The 23,773-nt window shown below is 30.5% G+C and overlaps 4 protein-coding genes across 4 annotated transcripts; 2 read left to right on the top strand and 2 right to left on the bottom strand.

Annotated features, from left to right (window-relative positions):
- Positions 1 to 79: 79 nt before the first annotated feature.
- On the top strand, positions 80 to 4,127 carry LOC145749876 (protein DENND6A-like). Its single transcript, XM_082565760.1, has 10 exons — positions 80 to 180; positions 421 to 615; positions 798 to 984; positions 1,180 to 1,319; positions 1,603 to 1,799; positions 1,900 to 1,977; positions 2,101 to 2,335; positions 2,613 to 2,756; positions 2,917 to 3,129; positions 3,439 to 4,127. The coding sequence occupies exons 1-10, from the start codon at positions 175 to 177 to the stop codon at positions 3,634 to 3,636; spliced, it is 1,593 nt and encodes a 530-aa protein (XP_082421886.1). The 5' UTR covers positions 80 to 174; the 3' UTR covers positions 3,637 to 4,127.
- A 666-nt stretch (positions 4,128 to 4,793) lies between these two features.
- LOC145740750 (E3 ubiquitin-protein ligase ARIH2-like) lies at positions 4,794 to 10,099 on the bottom strand. The gene is made up of 11 exons (XM_082558588.1): positions 9,992 to 10,099; positions 9,493 to 9,706; positions 9,036 to 9,212; positions 8,717 to 8,961; positions 8,230 to 8,482; positions 7,446 to 7,563; positions 7,080 to 7,130; positions 6,731 to 6,752; positions 6,424 to 6,575; positions 6,028 to 6,171; positions 4,794 to 5,737 (listed from the first exon to the last, which is right to left on the bottom strand). The coding sequence occupies exons 2-11, from the start codon at positions 9,681 to 9,683 to the stop codon at positions 5,504 to 5,506; spliced, it is 1,587 nt and encodes a 528-aa protein (XP_082414714.1). The 5' UTR covers positions 9,684 to 9,706; positions 9,992 to 10,099; the 3' UTR covers positions 4,794 to 5,503.
- A 1,292-nt stretch (positions 10,100 to 11,391) lies between these two features.
- On the top strand, positions 11,392 to 12,185 carry LOC145763624 (uncharacterized). Its single transcript, XM_082575109.1, has 3 exons — positions 11,392 to 11,568; positions 11,636 to 11,791; positions 11,941 to 12,185. Exons 1-3 carry the CDS (start codon positions 11,422 to 11,424, stop codon positions 12,076 to 12,078), a joined length of 441 nt encoding a protein of 146 aa, XP_082431235.1. The 5' UTR covers positions 11,392 to 11,421; the 3' UTR covers positions 12,079 to 12,185.
- A 10-nt stretch (positions 12,186 to 12,195) lies between these two features.
- Positions 12,196 to 18,237, bottom strand: LOC145741537 (retinol dehydrogenase 12-like). Its single transcript, XM_082559138.1, has 7 exons — positions 18,082 to 18,237; positions 13,802 to 13,886; positions 13,503 to 13,713; positions 13,016 to 13,140; positions 12,675 to 12,891; positions 12,460 to 12,580; positions 12,196 to 12,375 (listed from the first exon to the last, which is right to left on the bottom strand). Exons 1-7 carry the CDS (start codon positions 18,235 to 18,237, stop codon positions 12,196 to 12,198), a joined length of 1,095 nt encoding a protein of 364 aa, XP_082415264.1.
- Between the last annotated feature and the right edge of the window lie 5,536 nt (positions 18,238 to 23,773).

The raw sequence follows: 23,773 nt of genomic DNA, 5'->3' as shown, positions 1-23,773 counted from the left end.
GCTGTTTATTTGTTTATTTTTTTTGCTGCAAAGTTTCTTTAACTTTGTCGTTTTTGTTTTAACTAATTAACTATGGAACCGACCGAAAATGAAAATGTTTTTCCATGGGACAAGTTTTCTGAATGGCTGCATTGTGTCAGCGTCGTCACTTTTGATTTAGAACTTGGTCAAGCTATGGAGGTAAAAGTTACTTTTATTTATAATAATTCCATATATTTATCACTACAACTTGTTTAATGTATATTATATTTGTACTTGTGGTTTATAAAGACTGTTGTAATGCTTATGCATTGCATGTTTAATTATTTTTAGCTTTAAATTCACATGTTCAAGTAAAAAAAAGCAAAACTGATAATTAATTTTGTTTAAATATTAAAAAAATTCTTTGTTTTTTGCTAAACATTTTTACTTTCATTTTAGTTTATTTACCCAACTCACATTGAGTTAAGTGAAACAGAAAAAACAAATATTTGTTATCTCGCATTTCCTGATTCAAACTCAGGGTGTATGGGGGATACTGAATATTGTTTTCGTATCAGGAGAAGTCAATTAAAGAAAAAGAAATTAAACAACTCGGAATTTGATTGTAATAAGGACTGTCCAGTTACATTATTGGTAAACTTAAATTTCAATACATGTTGTTCTGTAAACATTTAAAAAATATAAAAACGTGTTTTTTAATCATTTTAAACTTTTTTTTCATAGTATACTGAATATTGTTTTCTGTTTTTCTTTCGTTAATTTAACCTAAATAACCCTAAATATTGCAAAAAATATCAAACAAGATCTATTTACAGAGCGACGACACACATTTCTACGGTTACGTATTCTTCCGCCAAGTTCGTGACAAAACTTTAAAGCGAGGTTATTTTCAGAAGTCGGTCGTTTTTTTGAGTTCACTTCCTTACTTTAACTTTTTCAAAGAAATTGCTGATATCATTGCACCAGAATATTTTGACAACGGAGAGCCCTGTTTAGAAGCAGGTAAAAATTAAATTTTTATTAAAAATAAAATTAAGTTTTTAAAAGAATATTATTCCATTTTTGTTGTAATAATAAATTATCTATTTAAACCTTCATTATTTTCATTAAAATTTGCAAAGTATTACCCATTATTATTTGCTAACATTTTTTGACATTTTTTGCATTTCGTTTATATATTTATTTTTTGGTTTTTAGCATGCCATGATATTGATCAGTGGCCGTGTCCGATCCCTGGTAAAACTTTAAGCCTGCCTTTAATGGGGATGGTTTTACATATAAGAATCCCTACTAAACAAGATAAACCTGGGACCAATTTGCACAAAGAGCTGGAAAATGTAAATAGATTAATCTTATTTGTATACCAACCCAGTTTTGATTACTTAACTTTGTGCAAACATAAAATTTTGACAAACATACTTAAATAATTTGCCTTTATATGTGTTTGTATGTAAATAGACTACTGTATACTGAATATGTTATAATATATTAAGTTGTGATATTAAGTTTTAGGTTTATTGATATATTTTAGTCAACATTTATATTAAAGATATATAAACTTTAATGTAATTTAGTTACTCAATAAATGCATTTAAAATTGACTACTCTTATTTTTTTAAGATTCCAATACCATCGCCCTATACATTATCGTCTATTCACGAAGTCAACTTACTAGAAAGTTTACAAGTTGTTTTACCTCATATTCACTTATTATGGGAGTTAGTTTTATTGGGAGAACCACTTGTTGTCATGGCTCCTTCGCCAACTAATTGTGCGTCCACTGTTTTGGCTTTAGTGTCAAGTATTAACCCACTGAGGTTAGTATAAATTAATAGTTTAAAATATGATTTTAAATTTCTTTTTTATGCTTGTTTTGTAATTTGGCTTACTTAAAATTTTATCTTTTTTTGTTTTTAGATATGCCTGTGATTATCGTCCTTACTTTACAATACACGACAGTGAATTTCGTGAATATACCACAAAAACCCAAGCACCGTAAGTTTTCTTATTATAATCTGTTCAATTAAACGGTATTGGTAATCAATGCTTAGCCTACAAATTTGTTATTTAACTGTACTAAACCAATATTTTAATTTAAGGCTATATTTTTTTTTGCAGACCAAATGTGATACTTGGAGTAACAAATCCTTTTTTTGCAAAATTATTTCAAAATTGGCCCCATATTGTTAGAGTAGGAGGCCCACCTGCCCCTACTAACCCTTCCATATTTAATAATGACTCTAAATTAAAGAAAACTTCAAAATTAAAAACATTGGACCCTAAAAATGGACTCTATACAAAATATAAACCATATTTAAAGAAAGATAAAAACTTTTTAAAGGGTTTTAGCAAGGTAAGTTTGGAATATTTTGTCGATAGTTTTAAAAAATACAATTAAAATCTATTTTATTTGGTTTTTAAATTGGGTAGGCGAATTCTACATCAATCCTTTTTGTGACATATTTGCAATTGAAAAGTTGACTCACTTAGTATATAGTTAAATCACCATTTACAGTATAGTGCTACATTAAAAGTGTGCTTGTGATCTATGTACCCTATGACAACTTACTTGTCATATCCTTTTAAAAATATTTTTTGTTTATTGAATTTTTTGACAATTTTATTTTTAGGATTTAATCGAGAAAAGAACTGGTAACACTCAATCGGGTTTATTAAGACGGCACTTTTTAGAATTAACCCAAAGTTTTATTATACCGTTGGAACGATATCTCGCTAGTTTAATGCCATTGCAAAAATGTATTTCACCTTTGAAGGTAAGTAACAAATATTATTGCAAGTATAAGCTATGCTACCTACAAGTTTATCTTATTAAAAAAGATTATTTAAATATTTGAAGACAGCTAAGTTATTCTAAAACCGATAACTTTTTAAAAATTAATAAAATCTTGAATTAAAACAAATATTAATTTTTAGGCACCTCCGTCACTGAAGCCATTCCGTCCTGAAGATTTTATTCAAACAGTTGAGAACAACGGCCCCCAGTTAACCTCGGGTACTCGCGGTGATTGGATTGGTTTGTATAAAAGGTTCATGAAAAGTTTAAACTTTGAAAGTTGGTTGTCACGGCGACGAGGCGAGATGGAATGCAAAGTTTTGTCTATTCATCTGGTGGCCCTCAGCGAAACAGTTAGTTCAATTTTTATGTTTAATGTTTATAATATCTAAATGTAAAAAATTGAATTTTTAAAAAAGGGTTTGAAATTTTTAATTTAATGTTGATGTATATTATCATATAAACCAAAAATGTGTTAGATGCTTCTGCATTTATAAATACCAAAAATTAACCGTTTTTTGTTTAAAAGCACGAAAAAATTTTACCCAATTAGCTGATTCAATCGTTTTTTGTTTTAAAGCACAAATAATTTTTGTTTAAAAGGACGAAAAAGGGCATCCGAAATATTTTAAACTTAGCAAATAAATTTAAATTATTTATAGGATTTAGCAGCTTGGTGCCACGACAAAAGTGAGGTAGAAGTTGTTGACATGGTTCTGAGATTACGAGAGAAAATGTCATTGGTCAAACAAAACAAACTCGATGTATCTGATATTACTGTGGATCTTATCAATAAACAACTGTCTAAAATTACTGAAACTCTGCCCTCTGATCTACAGGCTATCTTAATCAAAAATTAGCTGTATTCAATTGATGTTAGTTCCGACTAATTTTACCTTAAGTTACTTAAGTTTTTTTTATCTAAACTGTTCAATAAAAATACAAAAAATAAATGTAATTTAAACTGCCTGGTTAGATATTATTGGTGCCATTTGCTGTTTTTATTGAGCAAATTTTTAATTTTAAATCTTATAGTTTGCATCTGATATACTGAATATAATGTTGCTACTGTTTTAGATAGCACTTTCCTGTAAATGTATAAAACCTTATTGTAACAGCATGTTTTACTTTTGAACTTCGTGTCACCTTTGACCAATAATGTTTAAATCACTTTAGAACAATTTTTGTTTTTACTTTGATGTTGCACATTTATTGAAAAAAATTTTTTTTTTAAATTTTTTGTAAATATTTTTCTTATTTAAAATAATGGCATTTTTTTAATAGAAAAGTGTTTGTTTTCATATCATGGTGCCATGTTTTAAATTTCTTCAAATTTTGTATTTAAAAAAATGCTGGAAAAATAAGTAATTTTCGTAATACTTTAAAATTTATATGTTCTTCTGTATTTAGTTCCTAAAATTCATTCATCTTCAAATAAAAACTCGCTTTTCAGTACAGATATTTTAAACTAAATTACCTTTCCTGTATTTTAATGTTGTTTGTAAAGTTGCAATAAAATAGTTGCTTAAAACCAGCTTTTAATAATATTCAAGACCAAAATAAAAGAACTACTGGGCTAGTTAAAACTTACTATAAACTACCGGTCTTAATTAAACGTAATTTTACATAACATTTAAAAGCTTATTAAGTAAACTAGTCCTTTAACTTTATTCATGGTAAGCTTCTAACAGCTTTAACTGGCAGTAAATACAATTAACAAAGTTGCAAAATAAAAGTGAGAAATTTAAGCTAGAGTTACCCGGCGTTGGAATTTCTACAAGCACCTAATTATAAAATTCCACGCTTGCAACGTCTGAATGTAAACAAAAACACACTTTGGAATTTTTAATTTTCACGAAGCCTAAAACGGCATTAACAAATGGAAAGACTGTTTAAATGTTTTTAAATATGAATTTCAATGACTATTATATTAACCCCTCAGAAAAAATAACCCAATGTTATCTGATGTAAGTATGTATCTATTTGATTTAGTATATAACAAATATTTACGTTTTGAATAACGCATGGTTTATTATAAATTGCACGAAAACAGTGAAAAAGAAGAAAAACAAAATACACAAAAATATGCAAAGTTTGATACATAATTATGTAGGCATGGACCGCAAGTCATGTGAAACGATGTTCAAATTTACAGATTACTAAACAACATTTTTGAAATGTTCAATTTAAAATATGAATTTTTTCGCTCAATAAAAATATTAACACTAACTATAGCTAATAGCATAATCATGAATAATCTAAGGATGGTAACTGCATAAAAGAAAAAAAAGGCAAAAATTAGAATTAAAATTTAATAAGGTGAAGATAATATTAACATGCTAAATAGAAAATTAAAATCATTTTTAATGATATACAATACATTTAGATTAGTACAGGTAGCCAAAGCATGGCATATTAGGTATTTGTTAGTAAGATAAAATATAATCCTTTTACCCTTTTACTAAAGCATGTTAAGTGTAATTTGTCTGATTTGGTTTAGGGCAAAATTTGACATTATTATAGATAAAATAATAAGAATAACAACATAGGTTTTTTACAAGAAAGAAAAACAAGATATAATTTTAACAAACTTTCAATTTAAGAATATTTTGAATATTAAAAATATTACATAAAATATAATAAATTGGGTAATTTTTTGGCATTCCATATTGTTTTTTAAGCAAACTTTTTTAACAAAAATTCAAAACATGTCAAATAATTTGTGGTTTACCAATCTTCAGTCGAAATAAATTTCATAAGCAAAGTCTGTCGGCGTTTTTCACAAATATCCATTTGATTTTCGATCTCACCTCTCTGATAATTTTCTGTTCTCTCCAATTTCCAAGCAAGACCTTCAATTTCAACTTCAAGTTGGGCTTGTTGGTATTCAAATAAGGTTTTATCTGAGCCTTGTTCAGCATAATACACGAGAGGGTAGGTGTACTGAAGTGTATAACGACACTATAAAAAAATTAAAATCAAAAAGTTAAAATATCGAAAAAAGAAAAAAATGGCCACACACCAAAATGTAAATTATAATAACTATAATAACTTGTTTCTTTAAGAAATGGGTTGTATTTAACAAGGAATGCTAGAATGTACTTAAAGATGTATAAACAATATTTTATTTCCAAAGATAGCATTTAGAATTAAGTTTGAAATGTTAAAATTAGTTTACTTATATATATCATAAAACAAATCTCAAAACCCCGCAAATTTTTGTTAAAATTTGCACGAAAATATGACCTCACCTGAGCAAGCAACTCTCCAGCTCTTAACAAATATTGCCAATCAATCCACGTTCCATCACTTTTATTTACTTTATCCTCAATTTGTTTCTGAATTCGATCTCTCGCTTGGGCTTCCAAGTGTAGACTTTGATTATGATTTTCCCACTGAAATTAAATAAAATAATGTAAATCACACAAAAAAAAATTAAAATTTTAATAAATTATTTAAAAAAGAAGCAAAAAATAGTGGCCTTTTTATTTAGAATAATTAATAAACTAAAATTGAGTAAACAAAATAAGTGAATTTAAAATGCACTGAAAAACACATTTTAAACTATTACTTTTAACTTTATTTAGCCTATTCGAAAAATGATTAATAATATCCCAAACTTTAACTATATATACCTTTAAACTTACCCTTTGAAAATAGAAAAGATATTTCTTTAAAGCCTCTCTGGCATGGGTTTGTTTATTCTTTACAGCAATCTTTGGATCTTCTTTATATTTGCTACACTCATAATATGAATTTCCGTGATTTTTCCAACTACCCAAACACATCCAACAAAAATCTAACAAACATTTAAATTTTATCAAAAAATTTGGAATCAAGAAATCTATATTTTAAAGTTTAAAAATGATATTTATGTTTTATGTTATAAATGAAAGATATATTTAAATTTAAACATAATACAAATAAAATGTCTTGAATTTAAAATTCACTTACTATGACTGCATTTGGAACATTTCTAAAAATAAAACAAAAAATGAAAATTAGTAAATTATATTAAAAGCTTAAAAAATATTTATAACTATTACCAACGATTTAAGGATTATTTAACTAATAGCATGATCATGTGATTACTAAGTGTTTTAAAGCTATTAGGGAAGGAGAACAATTTTGTAAGTTCCTGTGTATGACTTATTGACATGTAACTGACAGTTAACAATTTGGTATTAAAGTAAAACATTGATTATATTCAGTAAACTAAGGTACTACAATGGGCTATACCATTATCCAATATAGCCAATTTTTTAAAGATTAATATAAAGGTAAAATAATTTTTTATACTTACTATGTGATTACAACCTCCATTTTTTTCAATACAAATATGACATTTCGGGCACTGAAAAACAAAAATTATTTTTGTGTTGGGTAATAGTTAATATTTGGTATTTTTTAATTGTGTTATTTTTTCCACCAATTGGAATTTTGACGCACCTCGACATTCTATTAAACCACAAAAATGTTACTTAATTGACTCAATTTTTTGGTAAATTCAAAAACAATATATAAAAATTTTTTTATATCATGATACCATATTATATGAAATATCATATTTTTTACGTTACAGAATACATTAATGGCATCATACAAAAACTTTATTATAATATAATTATTACATTAAAGTTAATCAAAAAGCTTGTATTTTAAGACTTACATCCTTAGTGTTTGCGCTTATGTAGTTTGCCGTCTCCGAATCATCAGCACATTTGTTCAACCATTTCTTTATTGATGAACAATCAGTAGGCATATGATAAGGGTTCCCACATTCAAAACTAGAAAGTAAATTTATTTTATTAAGCATGTTACTCAGAACTTTGTATATATATAATAAAAGCATATCAAAAAGACTAACATTAACAATAGTAAACAAACTTAAAATCCAAACTTAATTAATGAATTACAAACGAATTTAACAATTCTTATTGACCAATTTTTGTAAATTGTTCGATACCAACTTTGTACTAGATTTAAAAATCTCCAATGCCGCTGTTTAGTAACTGTTTATCAATAATTGATATATATATAACAGCATTAGTTAAATGCCTGAGAGCCAATAAAATATCACAACAACCTCACAATCCATCATAACAATTCCATCATTCACCATGTAATAATAACATGAGAAATGATTGATTGTAACTCCAAGTTGCATATACACATAATAATAACAATCCTTTAAAAAAGGCCCACACAACACAATATAGTGTTGACAATAACTACAGTTATGGCTGAATAAGCATTGATATATAAAATATTTACCAGTGAGATATTTGGCTATTTTTAAAATAAGGTAATCGTAACTTATTTTTATACATACACATATATTTTTTTGGTAAATTAACAACTGTTTTTTTATAAATAAATGTTTGGCAACCGAAAATTTGGTTATTTACTTAAATCCCGAGATAAATATTAAAAAATATAAATAATCCCCTTACCATGATACGGTAGCACATTGTGTACATTTAACCTTCCTCGGTTTTGGCAATTCAGCGAAAATAACAACTTCACAGTCAACACCAGGACAAAATCTCAACTGAAAATGAGTCTGAACATTGAACCGAAATAAATGAGATTGAAATGTTGAAAATATATTGGAATCACTGTTGCGATCGAGCGTGAAAAACTGACGAATGAAATCTTCTGGGCAAATTAAAGTGCAACTATTTTCCATACAACTAATACCTTTGCCTACAAACACAAAATTTTATTAATTTTTTTTTGTAAACATTTAAATAACTTATTTTTTTTCGTAAACATTTAAAAAATTAAAATAAATTTGTTTATAAATGGCAATATATACATCTTTTCTTTTTAAAAAATAGGAAGTAATGAAAAAAACATGTATACATTGCTGGTATGAAATGTACTTTTAGAATGACGACTAACACAAAAAAGCCTTACCTAAAAATAAACAATGTTTACCTGACTGCATTCCATCCTGTATAGCAAACTCGATATGCATTTTCCAACAACCATGACAAAAAAGGTGTTTACAAGCCAGGGAAACCAAGTTGCTGGCTTTAAATGTATCAAAACAAACATTGCAAGTCAGTTTTGAGCGTGGGGACAAATTTAATGACAATGAAGATTTCCTGGGTGCGGTAGCAGGGGGTAAAATGACCCCACTTTCTTGTAGGATTTTGGTACGCTCAGATGGAACACTTGCCCTAAAAAAATTGTGAATTTTAAACGCAAAATAAATTTTTTTTTAAAATGAATAAAAAAGTGTTTGTTTTCTCACCTTGTAGAGATAGCAACTGTTTTCCATTTGTTTGCTTGTAAAACCAATTGTGCGAGAGGGGAAGATAATCCTAAAGCCCGACTTGTCGTCTCACAATCTTTACTCAACTTTTCCTCAACTTTTAATTTGGTGAAACATTGAAAATCAAAATGTTCAAGTTCTTGAATTTTCTTTCGACTGAAAACAAATTAACTAATATAATAAATGATTTTAATTAATGAAATATATTTCAGTTTAATTATTTATTTAACATCATATTCTATTTACCAAGGATTAAATACAATTCTAAATTTTAACTATTAATATAGACTTAATACCAACAAAAAAGTCTTTTAGAGACTGGGTTAAGGTAACAAATATTAGTTAATATTAAAGATAAATAAATAAACAAAAAAGGAAAAAAATGACAATTTTATATTACTTGTTGGTGCACAATTTAACAAATAATTTCACAAACTTGATATTGTTGTTAGTTGGATTTCCGAGTTGATCAAAATTATCTGAGTTCCCATCTTCATCAGAATCAATAAAATCCTCATTGTTGTTGTAATAATCATTTATATCTTCATCCTCATCATAATCTTCATCCGAGTAATCATCCTCGCTTCCTTCTTCCGGAGGCGGAGTCGGAGGTTGTGATTCACTCATTTTTAATTTTTTAATAATTATATCTGTTTATTTAAGATTAAACAAAATTAGAAAAAAAAAATTGTAAGGTTTGCAATTAATCAAAACGAATTAATTAAAATGCTTGCCATTAAAAAACATAGAGCTTAACATTCTCAATTTAGTTAATTATCTTAAGTTAAGACAAATTCATAAAACGAACTATTTAACGCAATTTAGCTTTTTAAATTCTACACAAAATCTGTAATCAAGTCAATCATGTCTGCTTGTTTTATTAAATTTAAAATATACACTTGCTAAAAAATGTATTTGAAAATAATATATCTAACCTGTTTACATGCTAAGACAACCACGACGTACTTGTCCAACGCTGAGAAAACATAAAACTCAAGTTAGCTTGTTAGTTGTTTACCGAGCAGAAGTGTTTACAGTCTTCAATGACGATTGACACATTGTTACGCATGGTTGCTTTACGTCATTTCACAACAATTTTTTTTTACTAGTAAGAGTATTTTTTTTAATTTAATGTAATATTTGTAAATAAGCAATAGACTCTTATTTTTATTTAATTACACTGATCTTTTACAAATGTTCATCTATGAAGCGTTTCTAGTTGTAAATACCCATTGTAAGTGTTTTTGCGGGCGATATCAGCCTAAAATCTACATTGTCACAGATTTATAAATATTATTATAAATGACGTATTTAAAAACATTTTAGATTTTGACATGTTAAACAATTAATGACTTTAAACAGCACAGTATTTAGGCCATATGTTTCCAGGAAACAAAATATACTCTGGGGTATTTCGTACTTGACAGATATAGCAATATAGAATTTCTCTACTGCATTGTGTGGTTAAATTTTTTTAAGCACATTAATGGCCTATTCAAAGCTTTACAGTAAATTTAGAACATACTTAAGTATAGCGAAAGTTTTACGTAGCCTACACATAGATATGGTTCGTTTAACAAAAGGGTGATTTAGTTACAGCAGAGATTCGTTAAGGGAGTCATTTATGCTACTATCTAATTGGAATGTGGCCTAGTTAATGCAGCCGTAGCCTACAGGCAAATGTTTTGTACCAGAATAAGTAACCATCAAAATATAATTGCGGTTTAACATGTATTTTAGTGGTGATAGATCATATTTAAACGCATGAACAAACTTAAAATTTAAACTAATTTTTAACGTAAGGAATAGATTTAGAGCCAGAAAAGCGAACTTTTACATTCATTTTGTTATTCAGAATTTACTACAAAACAGGCACAATTTTATACTGTTAAGATAGAGTCGCAGAAATTAAAAATTTTGACAACTTTTTAAGACTATTGGTAAAAATGTCAAATGCCCATGTTCGTTACTAAAATAATTTGATTCAACTTAATATAAAAAGGAAAACGTCAGACAGCTGTTCGCTTATTTTGTCGTACAACTAGAGAATAATTTATGTGGTGTTCGTCTTTAAGAATTGTGGCTTGCAAAACATAGAAATCAAGGAAGTACTACGAAATTGGATATAGACGTTTTTGTATCAAATAAAAATTGTATGGTTGTTAAAGTGAGAAGGAAATATTATAAAAAATAATGGACATAGTGGTGTAAGACTAGGTCAAAACAAAAACATTTATACTCGTCTCAGAAAATTTGTCGTTTTATGATAATGAATATCTATAAATGTATACTGTTATTAAACTTTTACTTGGATAGAATAGGTAAATCAATTAGTGCCAAAAAGCGTTAAGAAAAATAAGTTAAAATGGCTACCGCAGCAGAAAACGATCTGTTAGATAATGAAAAAGAAGCCGAGGATCTGAGCGCTTCAACTAAGCCTTTAGTTAAGAAAACTTTATCCTCTCATTCTCAACATCACAAGAAAAAGAAACCGCAAGAGCTCATTATTCAGGTAAAAAAAATTAAAATCCAAGGTGTAACTACAAACAGGTTTAAAATAATTAACTTTTTATTTTTAGGTACTACCGCCATCACCCGAAGATTTTTGTACATGTTGTGACCCTTGCTGTCTGGATGTTTTTAAGTTATCAGTTATGACAACAATTGTGTGCTGGCTACTACTTGGTATCGCCCCAGTCATTATTGGATTGATAGGCATTTTCTACGCGTCAAAGGTAAAGTTTTGAGTACTGTTGATATTTTAAGGGTAACTAAAACATATTGTTTGAGTTGCACAAGCTAAATATACACATGAATTACCTTTTTTTTATTTTGCTAAAATTAAACAAAAAGGAAAAATTAAAGTTATATTATTTTACATTAGGCGAAAACGGCTGAAAACGAAAGATTGCGTACTATTTATACAAATCGGTCATTAACCATTTCTTGGATTGGAATGCTTCTGTTTACAACTATACTTACATGTGTTGTGATTATACTTGCTACAAGTGGAATGTTGTAGATGATAAGTTAATGAAAGACATTTTTGTATATTTTAACAATCGTGTTTTGTTTAGTTTTTATTTCAAAGTACAGCATTTTTGTAATAAAACGGTATTTTTTTTTTAATTTTTGGATTTTAAGCAAGCCCTGTCATTTCTTCGCTTAATTGATATAATTTTGAGCAAGCACTTTTGGACTTTACCATCGAATGCACCCTTTGTTCCACTTCAAAATTACCAAAGTATTTCCCGGTTACACCGTCCAGAGATGGCGACAAAGCGCAGTGTAAGATAGGCTGGCAACCGTCGAGTGGACTCTAAAAAAGAATTTACCAAATATTAGTTTTACACTTATAGAACTGTGTTAAATTAATTTTTTTTTAAAGAAAAGCGTTCAATACCCTGGCAATGATTTCCAAAAACATTCGAACTAGATATCCAAACAAACTTTTTTGTCTTATCATGCTTGTTCGAACTACTCCTGGGTGAACGCAGTTAACTGTCACTCCACTATTTTCCAGACTAAAAAAGAAATAGGAAAAGTTTATGTTTATGCAGGGTCATTATATTTAAGTAGTATATGTAAAAAACTTGGTTGTTTTTACAAATGTTTTACCGTCTAGCTATCTCAACAGTTGACATCAACAACATAAGTTTAGAATTCCAATAAAGCACATTTTCGGGCCTGCGTTTAATAAAACTTTGCTGCATATTGTCGATAAAAAATGTGGCCTTTTTAGGTTTAAGGAAATCTAAATTCAGGTCGGCTGCTGTATGGGCAATCGATCCAACATTTATTATTTTAGAACCGGGTCCAGAATCTTTTAAAATATCTGAAATAAAATGTATTATAAATACGATAACATAAAAGGCATTATAACAAACTTATTGGCGAAAAATTAATATATGTACACTGACATAACAAAATATTTAGCAAGTAGTCGGCTGTGTACTTACCCAGAAGTAGTTGTGTTAGTAAAAATGGCCCAAAATAATTGGTAGCATAAGTCAACACTAAACCATCTTGAGTGGATATCACTTTTTGGCCAGTTACGCCAGCATTGTTTATTAAAATGTCAAGCCTGCATAAAATAGGTAATCACGCCACTTGTAGTAAAAAAATAAATTTTAAATTAGTACCTTTAATTAGATTAACAACAAAATAAGATATCTTAAGAATAAAAATTAATACCGAAAAAAAAGTAATACTAAAAATAGCATAACTATCATATTTATACCGAATCCAAATAAAAAAAACGTAAATTTAATTTTCAACTTATTTTTTCGATTTTTTTATTTTGTTATGATATGGTGTTTAATAAGACGTGTGTACTATTCTAAAGACAACCCTAATCAAGTAATTCAATCTTAATCTTTTTGTGGCCGCATTGTCTGGGTGGCTCTCTACGCGCCTTTTTTTAAAAAGACAAATATCTTAACCAACTTTGTTTCACATTTAAGAAATTCCTTTGCGAAAGAGCGAACAGAATCCAGACTGCTTAGGTCCAATGACATAAGCAGAAGTTCGTAATTTGTTGCTGTACATTTTGATCGTATTTCTCTTAAAGCAAATAAACCTTTTTCCTTAGATCTACATGCCATAATTACCCTGGCATTTCTGTTAACCAATTCCAGGGCGATTTCTTTTCCTATGCCTTATAAAACACGTAAAATAAATTCAACAAAAACATGCAGCAAACAAACTTTAATTATCAAAACTTAAACAAATAAAGTTATTCAAACCTGCGTTTGCCCCTGTTACAATTACAGTTTTTCCCTTCAAATCAACATTTTCAGCAAATTTCTTGTAGGTACCGTTTACATATAACTTTATTGCATAAACGATAACTATTAGGCTTATAACTATACTAATTAAAAGCATTATATTGGCTATATTAGCTCTAACCTCGTCTTAGCCTGGAAAATTAACTGTGTACTAACATGACAAGGTATATGCTTAACAACACTTGTGTAACCCAACTATGTTAGGTAAACAAAACATAAAGCAAGTGAAGCAGGAAGTAAGCTAAGCATTTCAAGTAATTTCGTGTTTTAAAGCATGCCTAAGCTAAAGCATTGGCATGAAAGTTGCCGAGGGCAACACAAAACTATGTAATTAAGAATTAAATTGTTTTGTATTTTTAAACGAAAAGCATTCACAGCCAAAAAATCGCCAACTTTTTTTTATTAATATATATTGATTTTTTGAATAAATTAAAATATAGAAAATATCATATTAGCGTTATTTTTTATATGTTTTCACACGCCCTACAAAAAGCCATTCGATACTCTTTAAGACTTTAACGGGCTTACGAGTGTGCCCCAATAAAGGTGAAAATAGGTCGAGTTAACACCATAGCGCTAAGTTACAAAACAGTCGTATGCATAATTTAAGCAGGAAACAAAAAATTCCAAAACCACAAGTGTTGGCGGATTTATTGTTTCGATTTAAACGCAATTTAAAACAAGTTTGTTCACATTTTTAATCTGTCTAACAGCAAATAGTTTAAGACCTGTGAATTGTTCGATATCCTTGGTATAATCTAGAAGTAATTAAAGATAAAAATTCGTATTGATTTTCGTTACACGTTTCGTGCTTTTAGTCATATGGTAAACTACAGCGACATATGTATTCGTATTGGATATAAGAAAGAAATGTTATTATTGCTGCAATTTTTAGTAAGTTTATTTAATAGTTATACGTAAATATTAAAAAAGATTAAGGTTTTATTATAGCTTTTAACGTTATGCCAATGTTAATATATTTTTCTTATCGCGCTTATAGTTTTTTTGTAACTAATAAGAACGTAGAAATTAAAACTCTTGACTTTGATATTCACTTAACATAGTTATTTAAAATGCTAAGTAAGATTAATAAGCTTTAATAGATCATTTTGCTGTTGCAGAGTATTCTACATTTGCTTTCATGCAAAATCGTCAAAGGAGAAAATATGACCAGAAGAAGTCATAACATAGAAATCAAAAACAACAAACAAATTGACAGAAGTTTGCCTGCGAATTATTTATTCCTACAACATGACAATTATAACGACAAAAATATTATCGACGATTTTAATATTACTGCAACGAAAAACAGCACTAAAAACTTGGTACCATCTATGGGCAACCACGTGACAAAGCTTCACGTGTTAGACTTTTTAGCGGGAATGCTGCTGTTAACAATGTCGTATGTAGCGTTTATATTAGTTATGCAGGATTGCCATTGCAGTCGGATTTTACATTTTCAAAGTGAAGAATGGGTTTAGCATAGGATAAAAACTTTAAATATTTTACAACTTTGTATTTTAATTTATGCCAGTAAAATGCACGTTTAGTGTAAATAAATGTATTTCAATTTGATTATTTATATAATGCAATCTAGTACTTCGTGCAATAAACTTTTTTTTAAATAAAACAAAAACCCCAAATTTTAGCAAGTACTACTTAACTGTACTTTGTTTTATGACCAAATATTTGCAGAGTACATCTACTTTGAAAGCAGTAACATTACAATCTGATTACGTCACTGAATAGGTTTTAACGTCATTAAAAAAGGCATATGAATTTTGTCAAAGAAATTTATTAAAAACGATTAATAATACAAAATAAATGCAAATAACACAAAAACCATAAGTAAAAACGACAACAAAAAATAATGCAAAAACGTTATTAAGAATTACGGCAAAAAATGCAAAAACAATACGAAAAAACAAGGCTTAAATCATAAAAATGATCAGCAACAAAAAAGAATGCAAAAAGGCTAAAAAAACAATGCTAAAAATATAAATAAGATTGGGATTAAAAAGAATACGAAACAATGCAAAAAAAGGCTAAAAAATAAATTAGGGCGCCAAAAATAATGAAAAAAACAAGGCTAAAACATAAATATGATCGAGAACTAAAAAGAATACGAAACAATGCAAAAAAAGGCTAAAAAATAAATAAGAGCGACGAAAAAAAATGAAAAAAACAAGGCTAAAACATAAATATGATCGGGAACTAAAAAGAATACGAAACAATGCAAAAAAGGGCTAAAAAATAAATAAGAGCGACGAAAAAAAAAGAAAAAAACAAGGCTAAAACATATATATAAGATCGAGAACTAAAAAGAATACGAAACAATGCAAAAAAAAACTAAAAAATAAATAAAAGCGACAAAAAATAATGAAAAAACAAAGCTTCCTAAAACATATATAAAATCAAAACTAAAAAGAATACGAAAAAATGCAAAAAAAGGATTAAAAATAAATAAAAGAAAAAAAAAATAATGAAAAAAACAAGGCTAAAATATATATATGGTCGAGAACTAAAAAGAATACGAAACAATGCAAAAAAAGGCTAAAAAATAAATAAGAGCGACAAAAAAAATGAAAAAAACAAGGCTAAAACATATATATGATCGAGAACTAAAAAGAATACGAAACAATGCAAAAAAAGGCTAAAAAATAAATAAGAGCGACAAAAAATAATGAAAAAAACAAGGCTAAAACATATATATGATCGAAAACAAAAAGAATACGAAACAATGCGAAAAAATAAGGCTAAAACATAAATAAGATCAACAACAAAAAATAATGAAAAATCACAAAGCTAAAAAAAACATAAATAAATACGACAACAAAAAATATGCAAAAACAATGCAAAAACTATGCTAAAATACATAAATAAGATTAACAGCAAAAATAACGTAAAAAAATGCAAAAAATTATGCTAAAAACATAAATAGGAGCGACAACAAAAAAGAATATTAAACAATGCAAAAAAAAACAATAAAATATACTAAACAACCTTCTGTTTAGTAGGCGGTCATATATATATAATTGTAAAAAATTAAATACAAATTTAAAAATAATAATATTGGGTTTGTCACATTAAAACATCAAAACTCAATAGTAAGTGATAAAATAGGAGGGGGGGTAGCAACATCATTTGAAAGTGGTAGCAGCATCATTTGAAAGTAATAGCGACATCATTGGAAGGCATTGGCAACATCATTAGAAAGTGGTAGCGGTATCATTGTAGAGTGGTAGCAATATCGTCAAAAATAGGTGGCAACACTATCGGAAATTGGTGGCAACAACTTTGCCGAAAAGTGTAAGTAACATCATTGGAAAGTGGTAGCGGTATCATCGCAAAGTAGTAGCAACATTATCGGAAATTGGTGGCAACAACTTTGTCGAAAAGTGGAAGTAACATCATTGGAAAGTGGTAGCGGTATCATCGTAAAGTAGTAGCAACATTGTCGGAAATTGGTGGCAACAACTTTGTCGAAAAGTGGAAGTAACATCAACGTAAAGTGATAACGGTATCATCATAAAGTGGTAGCAACATCAACACCGTAGGTAAGTGGCAGCAACATTGTCGGTAAGTGGCAGCAACATTGTCGGTAAGTGGTAGCAACATGGTCGGTAAGTGGCAGCAACATCGCCGGAAATTGGTAGCGGCATCATTAGAGAGCAAAAGCATCAATATTGGAAAATATAATCATCAGAAGGCAGTAGCAACATCATTAGAAAGTGGTAGCAGTATCATCGTAAAGTGGCAGCATCGACATCAGTAAGTGGCAGCAACATTGTTGGTAGGTGGTAGTAACATCATCAGCAAGTGGCAGCAACATTATCGGAAATTGGTGGTAACATCATCGTCGGTTAGTGAAAGTGGTAGCAACGTCATCAGAAAGTGGTAGTAACATTATCAGTAGGTTGTAGCAACATTATCGGTAGGTGGAAGTAACATCTTCAAAAAGTGGTGGCAACATCATTGGAAAGCGTTAGCGTTATCATTGTAAGGTGAAAGTGGTAGTCGTATCAGAAGAAAGTGGTAGCAACATTGTCGGTAGGTGGTAGCAACATCGTCAGTAAGTGGCAGCAACATGATTAGAAATTGCTAGCAACATCATCGTCGGAAAGTGGTAACGGAAATTGGTGGCAACATTATAGTTGGAAATTAGTAACAACATTATTGGAAAGTGTTAGCGGTATCATCGGAGAGTGGTAGCGGTATCATCAGAAAGTGGGAGCAACATTGTCGGTAGGTGGTAGCAACATCGTCGGTAGGTGGTAGCAACATCGTCGGTAGGTGGTAGCAACATCGTCGGTAGGTGGTAGCAACATCGTCGGTAGGCGGTAGCAACATCGTCGATAGGTGGTAGCAACATCATCGGTAAGTGGCAGCAACATGATCAGAAATTGGGTGCAGCCTCATCGTCAGAAAGTGGTAGCGGAAATTGGTAGCGGTATCATCAGAAAGTGGTAGCGGTAGCAAAAATTGGTGGCAACATCATAGTTGGAAGTTGGTAGCAACATCATTGGAAAGTGTTGGCGGTATCATCGTAAAGCAGTATCGGTATCATTGTAAAGTGGCAGCAACATCGTCGGTAAGTGGTAGCAACATCGTCGGTAGGTGGTAGCAACATCGTCGGTAGGTGGTAGCAACATCGTCGGTAGGTGGTAGCAACATCGTCGGTAAGTGGTAGCAACATCGTTGGTAGGTGGTAGCAACATCATCAGTAAGTGGCAGCAATGTAAAGTGGTAGTGGTATCATCGTAAAGTGGCTGGAACATCGTCAATAAGTGGCAGCAACATCGTCTGAAAGTGAAAGTGGTGGCAACATCATTGGAGTGTGTTAGCAGTATCATCGTAAAGTGGCAGCAACATGGTCGGTAAGTGGTAGCAACATGGTCGGTAGGTGGTAGCAACATCATCGGCAGGTGGTAGCAACATCATCGGTAAGTGACAGCAACATGATCAGAAATTGGTTGCAACATCATCGTCAGAAAGTGGTAGCGGTAATTGGTAGCGGAAATTGGTGGCAACATCATAATTGAAAATTGGTAGCAACATCATTGGAAAGTGTTTGCGGTATCATCAGAAAGTGGTAGCAGTATCATCAAAAAGTGGTAGCAGTATCATCAGAAAGTGGTAGCAACATCATCGGTAAGTGGAAGCAACATGATCAAAAATTGGAGGCAACATCATCGGAAAGTTGCAGCAACATCATCGGAAAGTGGCAGCAACATCATCGGAAAGTGGCAGCAACATCATCAAAAAGTGGTAGCGGTATCATCAGAAAGTGGTAGCAACATCAACGGTAGGAGGTAGCAACATCGCAGTAAGTGGCAGCAACATCATCAGAAATTGGTGGCAACATCATCGTTGGAAAGTGGTAGTAACATCATTGAAAAGAGGTAGCGGTATCATCATAAAGTGGCAGCAACAACATCAGTAAGTGGCAGCAACATCGTCAGTAAGTGGCAGCAACATTGTCAATAAGTGGCAGCAACATTGTCAATAAGTGGCAGCAACATTGTTAATAAGTGGCAGCAACATTGTTAATAAGTGGCAGCAACATTGTCAATAAGTGGTAGCGGTATCATCAGAAAGTGGTAGCAACATCAACGGTAGGTGGTAGCAACATCAACGGTAGGTGGTAGCAACATCATCACTAAGTGGCAGCAACATGATCAGAAATTGGTGGCAACATCATCGTTGGAAAGTGGAAGTAACATCATTGAAAAGAGGTAGCGGTGTCAAGTGGTAGCGGTATTATCATAAGTGGCAGCAACATTATCAGTAAGTGGTTGCAACATCGTCAATAAGTGGCAGCAACATCGTCGGTAGATGGCAGCAACATGATCAAAAATTGAAGGCAACATCATCGTCGAAAAGTGGTGGCAACATCATTGGAAACTGTTAGCGGTATCATCGTAAAGCGGAGCGGTATCATCGTAATGTGGTAGTGGTATCATCATTAAGTGGCAGCAACATTATCGTCGGTAAAGTGGTGGCAACATCATTGGAAAGTGTTAGCGGTATCATCGTAAAGTGGTAGCGGTATCATCGGAAATTGTAGCGGTATCATCAGAAAGAGGCAGCAAAATGATTAGAAATTGGTGGCAACATTATCGGAAAGTGGTAGTGGTATCATCGTAAAGTGGTAGCGGTATCTTCAGAAAGTGGTAGCAATATCATAAAGTGGAAGCAACATCGTCGGTAAGTGGCAGCAACATTATCGTTGGTAAAGTGGTGGCAACATCATTGGAAAGTGTTAGCGGTATCATCGTAAAGTGAAAGTGGTAGCGGTATCATCGGAAATTGTAGCGGTATCATCAGAAAGAGGCAGCAAAATGATTAGAAATTGGTGGCAACATTATCGGAAAGTGGTAGTGGAAATTGGTAGTGGTATCATCGTAAAGTGGTAGCGGTATCTTCAGAAAGTGGTAGCAACATCATTGATAGGTGGTAGCAACATCATCAGTAAGTGGCAGCAACATCATCGGAAAGTGGCAGCAACATCATCGGAAAGTGGCAGCAACATCATCGGAAAGTGGCAGCAACATCATCGGAAAGTGGCAGCAACATCATCGGAAAGTGGCAGCAACATCATCGGAAAGTGGCAGCAACATCATCGGAAAGTGGTAGCGGTATCATCAAAAAGTGGTAGCGGTATCATCAGAAAGTGGTAGCGGTATCATCAGAAAGTGGTAGCAACATCATCGGTAGTTGGTAGCAACATCATCTGTAGGTGGTAGCAACATCGTCGGTAAGTGGTAGCAACATCGTCGGTAAGTGGTAGCAACATCGTCGGTAAGTGGTAGCAACATCGTCGGTAAGTGGTAGCAACATCGTCAATAAGTAGTAGCAACATCGTCAATAAGTGGCAGCAACATCGTTAATAAGTGGCAGCAACATCGTCGGTAAATGGCAGAAACATCATCGTCGGAAAGTGGTGGCAACATCATTGAAAAGTGGTAGCGGTAGCGGTATTATCGTAAAGTGGTTGCAGTATTATCGTAAAGTGGTAGTGATATCATCAGAAATTGGTAGCAACATCGTCGGTAGGTGTGGCAGCAACATCGTCGATAAGTGGCAGCAACATCATCTGAAAGTGGTAGCGGTATCATCAGAAATTAAATTGGTAACAACAATGGAAAATGTAGGCATTACCAAAAAGTGGCATTATCGTAAGGTGGTAGAAACATTGTTGAGGGTAGCAAAATCATAGGGGGGGAGGACGATTTTAAAGAGAGTGTTGTAGTTCCGATGGTAGTTTAACGTAACTACCAAATGTATGGGTATTGTTAAGGATAAAAAAAACAAACGTTCATATAGGCAATAAAATTGGGTTTGCCACGTTGAGACATCATAAGTCAGTAGTATGTGACATTATCGTGGGTCAACGACATTATCGCGAAGGGGGGGGGGGGTAACATTTTTGCAGGGGGTTAACATTAGGGCTTGGGGGTAACGAAATCATCAGAAATGTTTTAATTAAGATGGTAGTAGTTTAAAGTTTACCACCAAATGTAATGTTGTTGTTGAGGATAAAACAACAAACATTCATTTGTACAACAATATTGGATTTGCTATATTAAAACATCAAGTCAATGGTAAGCGATATTATCAAATAGTGACACTATTAGAGTGTACCATCATCAGAGGGTGACATCATCAAAGTGTAATCTTGTCCGCAACACTGGATTGCATTAAACACAATGTATACAAAATGACCTCGAAAAAATTAAAAAGAATTTAATATGTTATTTGGTACAGTTGTTTAATTTAATTAAAATTATATTAAATTAATTATTTAGTTATACCTATTTCATGAATACGAAACTTTTATTAAAAAGGGAGATTATTAAAACACAGATGAATTAAATTAATTAAATAATAACTAAATATTTAATCAAACAAATTGTAAGGTAATTAAATTAAATTAAAACGCTAACCAAAAAGTTATTAAACAAATACAAAATAAAAATAGTAGCCTACTTATTAATAGTAGGTAACTAATAATTAGTGGTTAAATAATTATTAGCCAACTGACAATTAGCTAACAAACCCACTAGCAAGGGTGTAGATTTGTAAATCCCACCTGATCGCACTCTAGTGCGCCAACTAGCGGTTGACTTTGACGTCTATAGAGCTCCATCTATTCTAGCGGATGGTAATATAGCTACGGTAACTAAAGTGACACAAACTGACGTAACTACTAAAGCGACGCAAACTGGCGTTACAACTGAAGCAAAACAACCTAAACTAAGGTAGACGATCGCCAAAAGCGAAGAACGACGAATGCAAAGAACGACGAATGCGAATAACGACGAATGCGAAGAACGACGAACGGGACGAAAGCGACGGAAACTAAAGCGACGAACGAAGCGATGTGTTGCAACACGCGCACGAATTAAATGCAAGACTTACGACCTGCCTAATCCAACTAGGCTGACAAGCTTGGGCCATTGCCTTTAGGGTTAGGTTGTAGCCCTTTATTAGAGGAAAAGCACATAAAAAAGGTGTACAGTCCAAAAATTATAAACAAATCTATTATCCATTTAATATATATATATTTATTGAAAAACAAATATCCCACCTGTATGTTAAAGGTATTACCTTTTTAATCTTCTTCTCACAGCTTTATAAAACCTCAATTAACAACTACCTGAGAGCACATCCAATTCTTCATTTTCTCCTCAAATCACCGTACAGTCGCCTTATTAATTTCTGTAACAATGACAGTTAAAATTAATAAATCTAGATTAATTTGAAAATAAAATATGGGTCGAATCGCTTGATTGTTGTTAACATGAATTTTAAAAGCTTAATTAACTAAAGCATAAATTTGGCTTGTTTAAAAATTTTAAATAAATTAATAAATAAAAAGTTGCATTTTAATTATTAGACTAAACAGTTGGACATTTACCTCCCTTTTAATTGTAAATTAACAACAATGTTAAAACAAAATAAATTTTTTATATAATATCATTTCTTTAATTTATTAATTAATTAGGAATCTAATTGTAATAAACAAAAAATAATAAAAGTTTAACTTATTTTTATCTTATTGGTATTACATACACATTAGACAAACTTTTAAATTAAATGCTTAAAAATGGTCTGTGATTTTTAATAAATAAACAAGATTTTAAATATAATAAACAAACGAAGAATAATTTTTTAACCCAATTTTGAATTGTTTATATCTAAAAATAAATTATACTAAACTTTTAATGCTTAAAATTATAATTTTTATATTTTATAAATAAACAAGCATTTCAATATAATAAACAAACAAAAATATAAATATTTAAAAAAAAAAAAAATATTTTAACCCATTTTTAAGCAAAGTTAATGATATCATATTATACATTAGACTAAATTTTTAATGCTTTATATTAATTTTTGATTTTTTATAAACAAAAAAGCATTTAAATATTCTAACAAGCAAAAATTAATTTTTAAGCCCGTTTTCAAGTTATTAATATCAAAATTCACAAGCAACCAAAATTTAAAAACTCAATGACGACCGTTGAATTTTATTAAACAAACACCTACCAATAACTACTTACTAATAATTAATTTTTTTTAATAAAAAAATTGAAACACAGTCTAATAATAAACAACATTAAACTTTTAAAACTGTAAATATTAAAAAACAAAGGTTATTTTAACTCCAAATTTAAAACTTATTAAGTACTGAAATAAATTAAAAATTAGAATAATAATAATGACAATAACATTATAGTTAAAAATCCTTGATTATAAATATACGGACAACAAGATTCGAAATCTAAAATTTTGATTCATAAAAATTTCGTTTTATTTTTATAAAAATAATTTAGTTACCTCCATTTCTCCATTACGTATCATTAGATTCTCCACTTCTTGCAACTTAATGCTAAAAGAAATATTTTGTTAGTAGTTGTTCTACTT

This window comes from Corella eumyota, chromosome 1, assembly GCF_963082875.1.
Source record: "Corella eumyota chromosome 1, kaCorEumy4.1, whole genome shotgun sequence".
Lineage (NCBI taxonomy): Eukaryota > Metazoa > Chordata > Ascidiacea > Phlebobranchia > Corellidae > Corella > Corella eumyota.
This window is presented reverse-complemented; position numbering and strand designations above follow the sequence as displayed.

What these genes read in the sequence shown, in the direction of transcription:
- LOC145749876 (XM_082565760.1), top strand. An exon ending in TGCACAAAGAGCTGGAAAAT is followed by an intron (nt 1,320 to 1,602) that starts GTAAATAGATTA and finishes TATTTTTTTAAG; the next exon opens with ATTCCAATACCATCGCCCTA. An exon ending in TCAAGTATTAACCCACTGAG is followed by an intron (nt 1,800 to 1,899) that starts GTTAGTATAAAT and finishes TTTTGTTTTTAG; the next exon opens with ATATGCCTGTGATTATCGTC.
- LOC145741537 (XM_082559138.1), bottom strand. Translation starts at nt 18,237, where the DNA reads ATGTTGCTGCCACTTACCGATGATGTTGCTACCACCTATCGACGATGT. An exon ending in TGCTACCACCTACCGACAAT is followed by an intron (nt 13,887 to 18,081) that starts GTTGCTCCCACT and finishes TATGCAATAAAG; the next exon opens with TTATATGTAAACGGTACCTA. An exon ending in TGTAACAGGGGCAAACGCAG is followed by an intron (nt 13,714 to 13,801) that starts GTTTGAATAACT and finishes GTGTTTTATAAG; the next exon opens with GCATAGGAAAAGAAATCGCC.
- LOC145740750 (XM_082558588.1), bottom strand. Translation starts at nt 9,683, where the DNA reads ATGAGTGAATCACAACCTCCGACTCCGCCTCCGGAAGAAGGAAGCGAG. An exon ending in ACAGTTGCTATCTCTACAAG is followed by an intron (nt 8,962 to 9,035) that starts GTGAGAAAACAA and finishes CAATTTTTTTAG; the next exon opens with GGCAAGTGTTCCATCTGAGC. An exon ending in ATCTTTTCTATTTTCAAAGG is followed by an intron (nt 6,172 to 6,423) that starts GTAAGTTTAAAG and finishes ATTTAATTTCAG; the next exon opens with TGGGAAAATCATAATCAAAG.
- LOC145763624 (XM_082575109.1), top strand. Translation starts at nt 11,422, where the DNA reads ATGGCTACCGCAGCAGAAAACGATCTGTTAGATAATGAAAAAGAAGCC. An exon ending in CGCAAGAGCTCATTATTCAG is followed by an intron (nt 11,569 to 11,635) that starts GTAAAAAAAATT and finishes TTTTATTTTTAG; the next exon opens with GTACTACCGCCATCACCCGA. An exon ending in GCATTTTCTACGCGTCAAAG is followed by an intron (nt 11,792 to 11,940) that starts GTAAAGTTTTGA and finishes ATTTTACATTAG; the next exon opens with GCGAAAACGGCTGAAAACGA.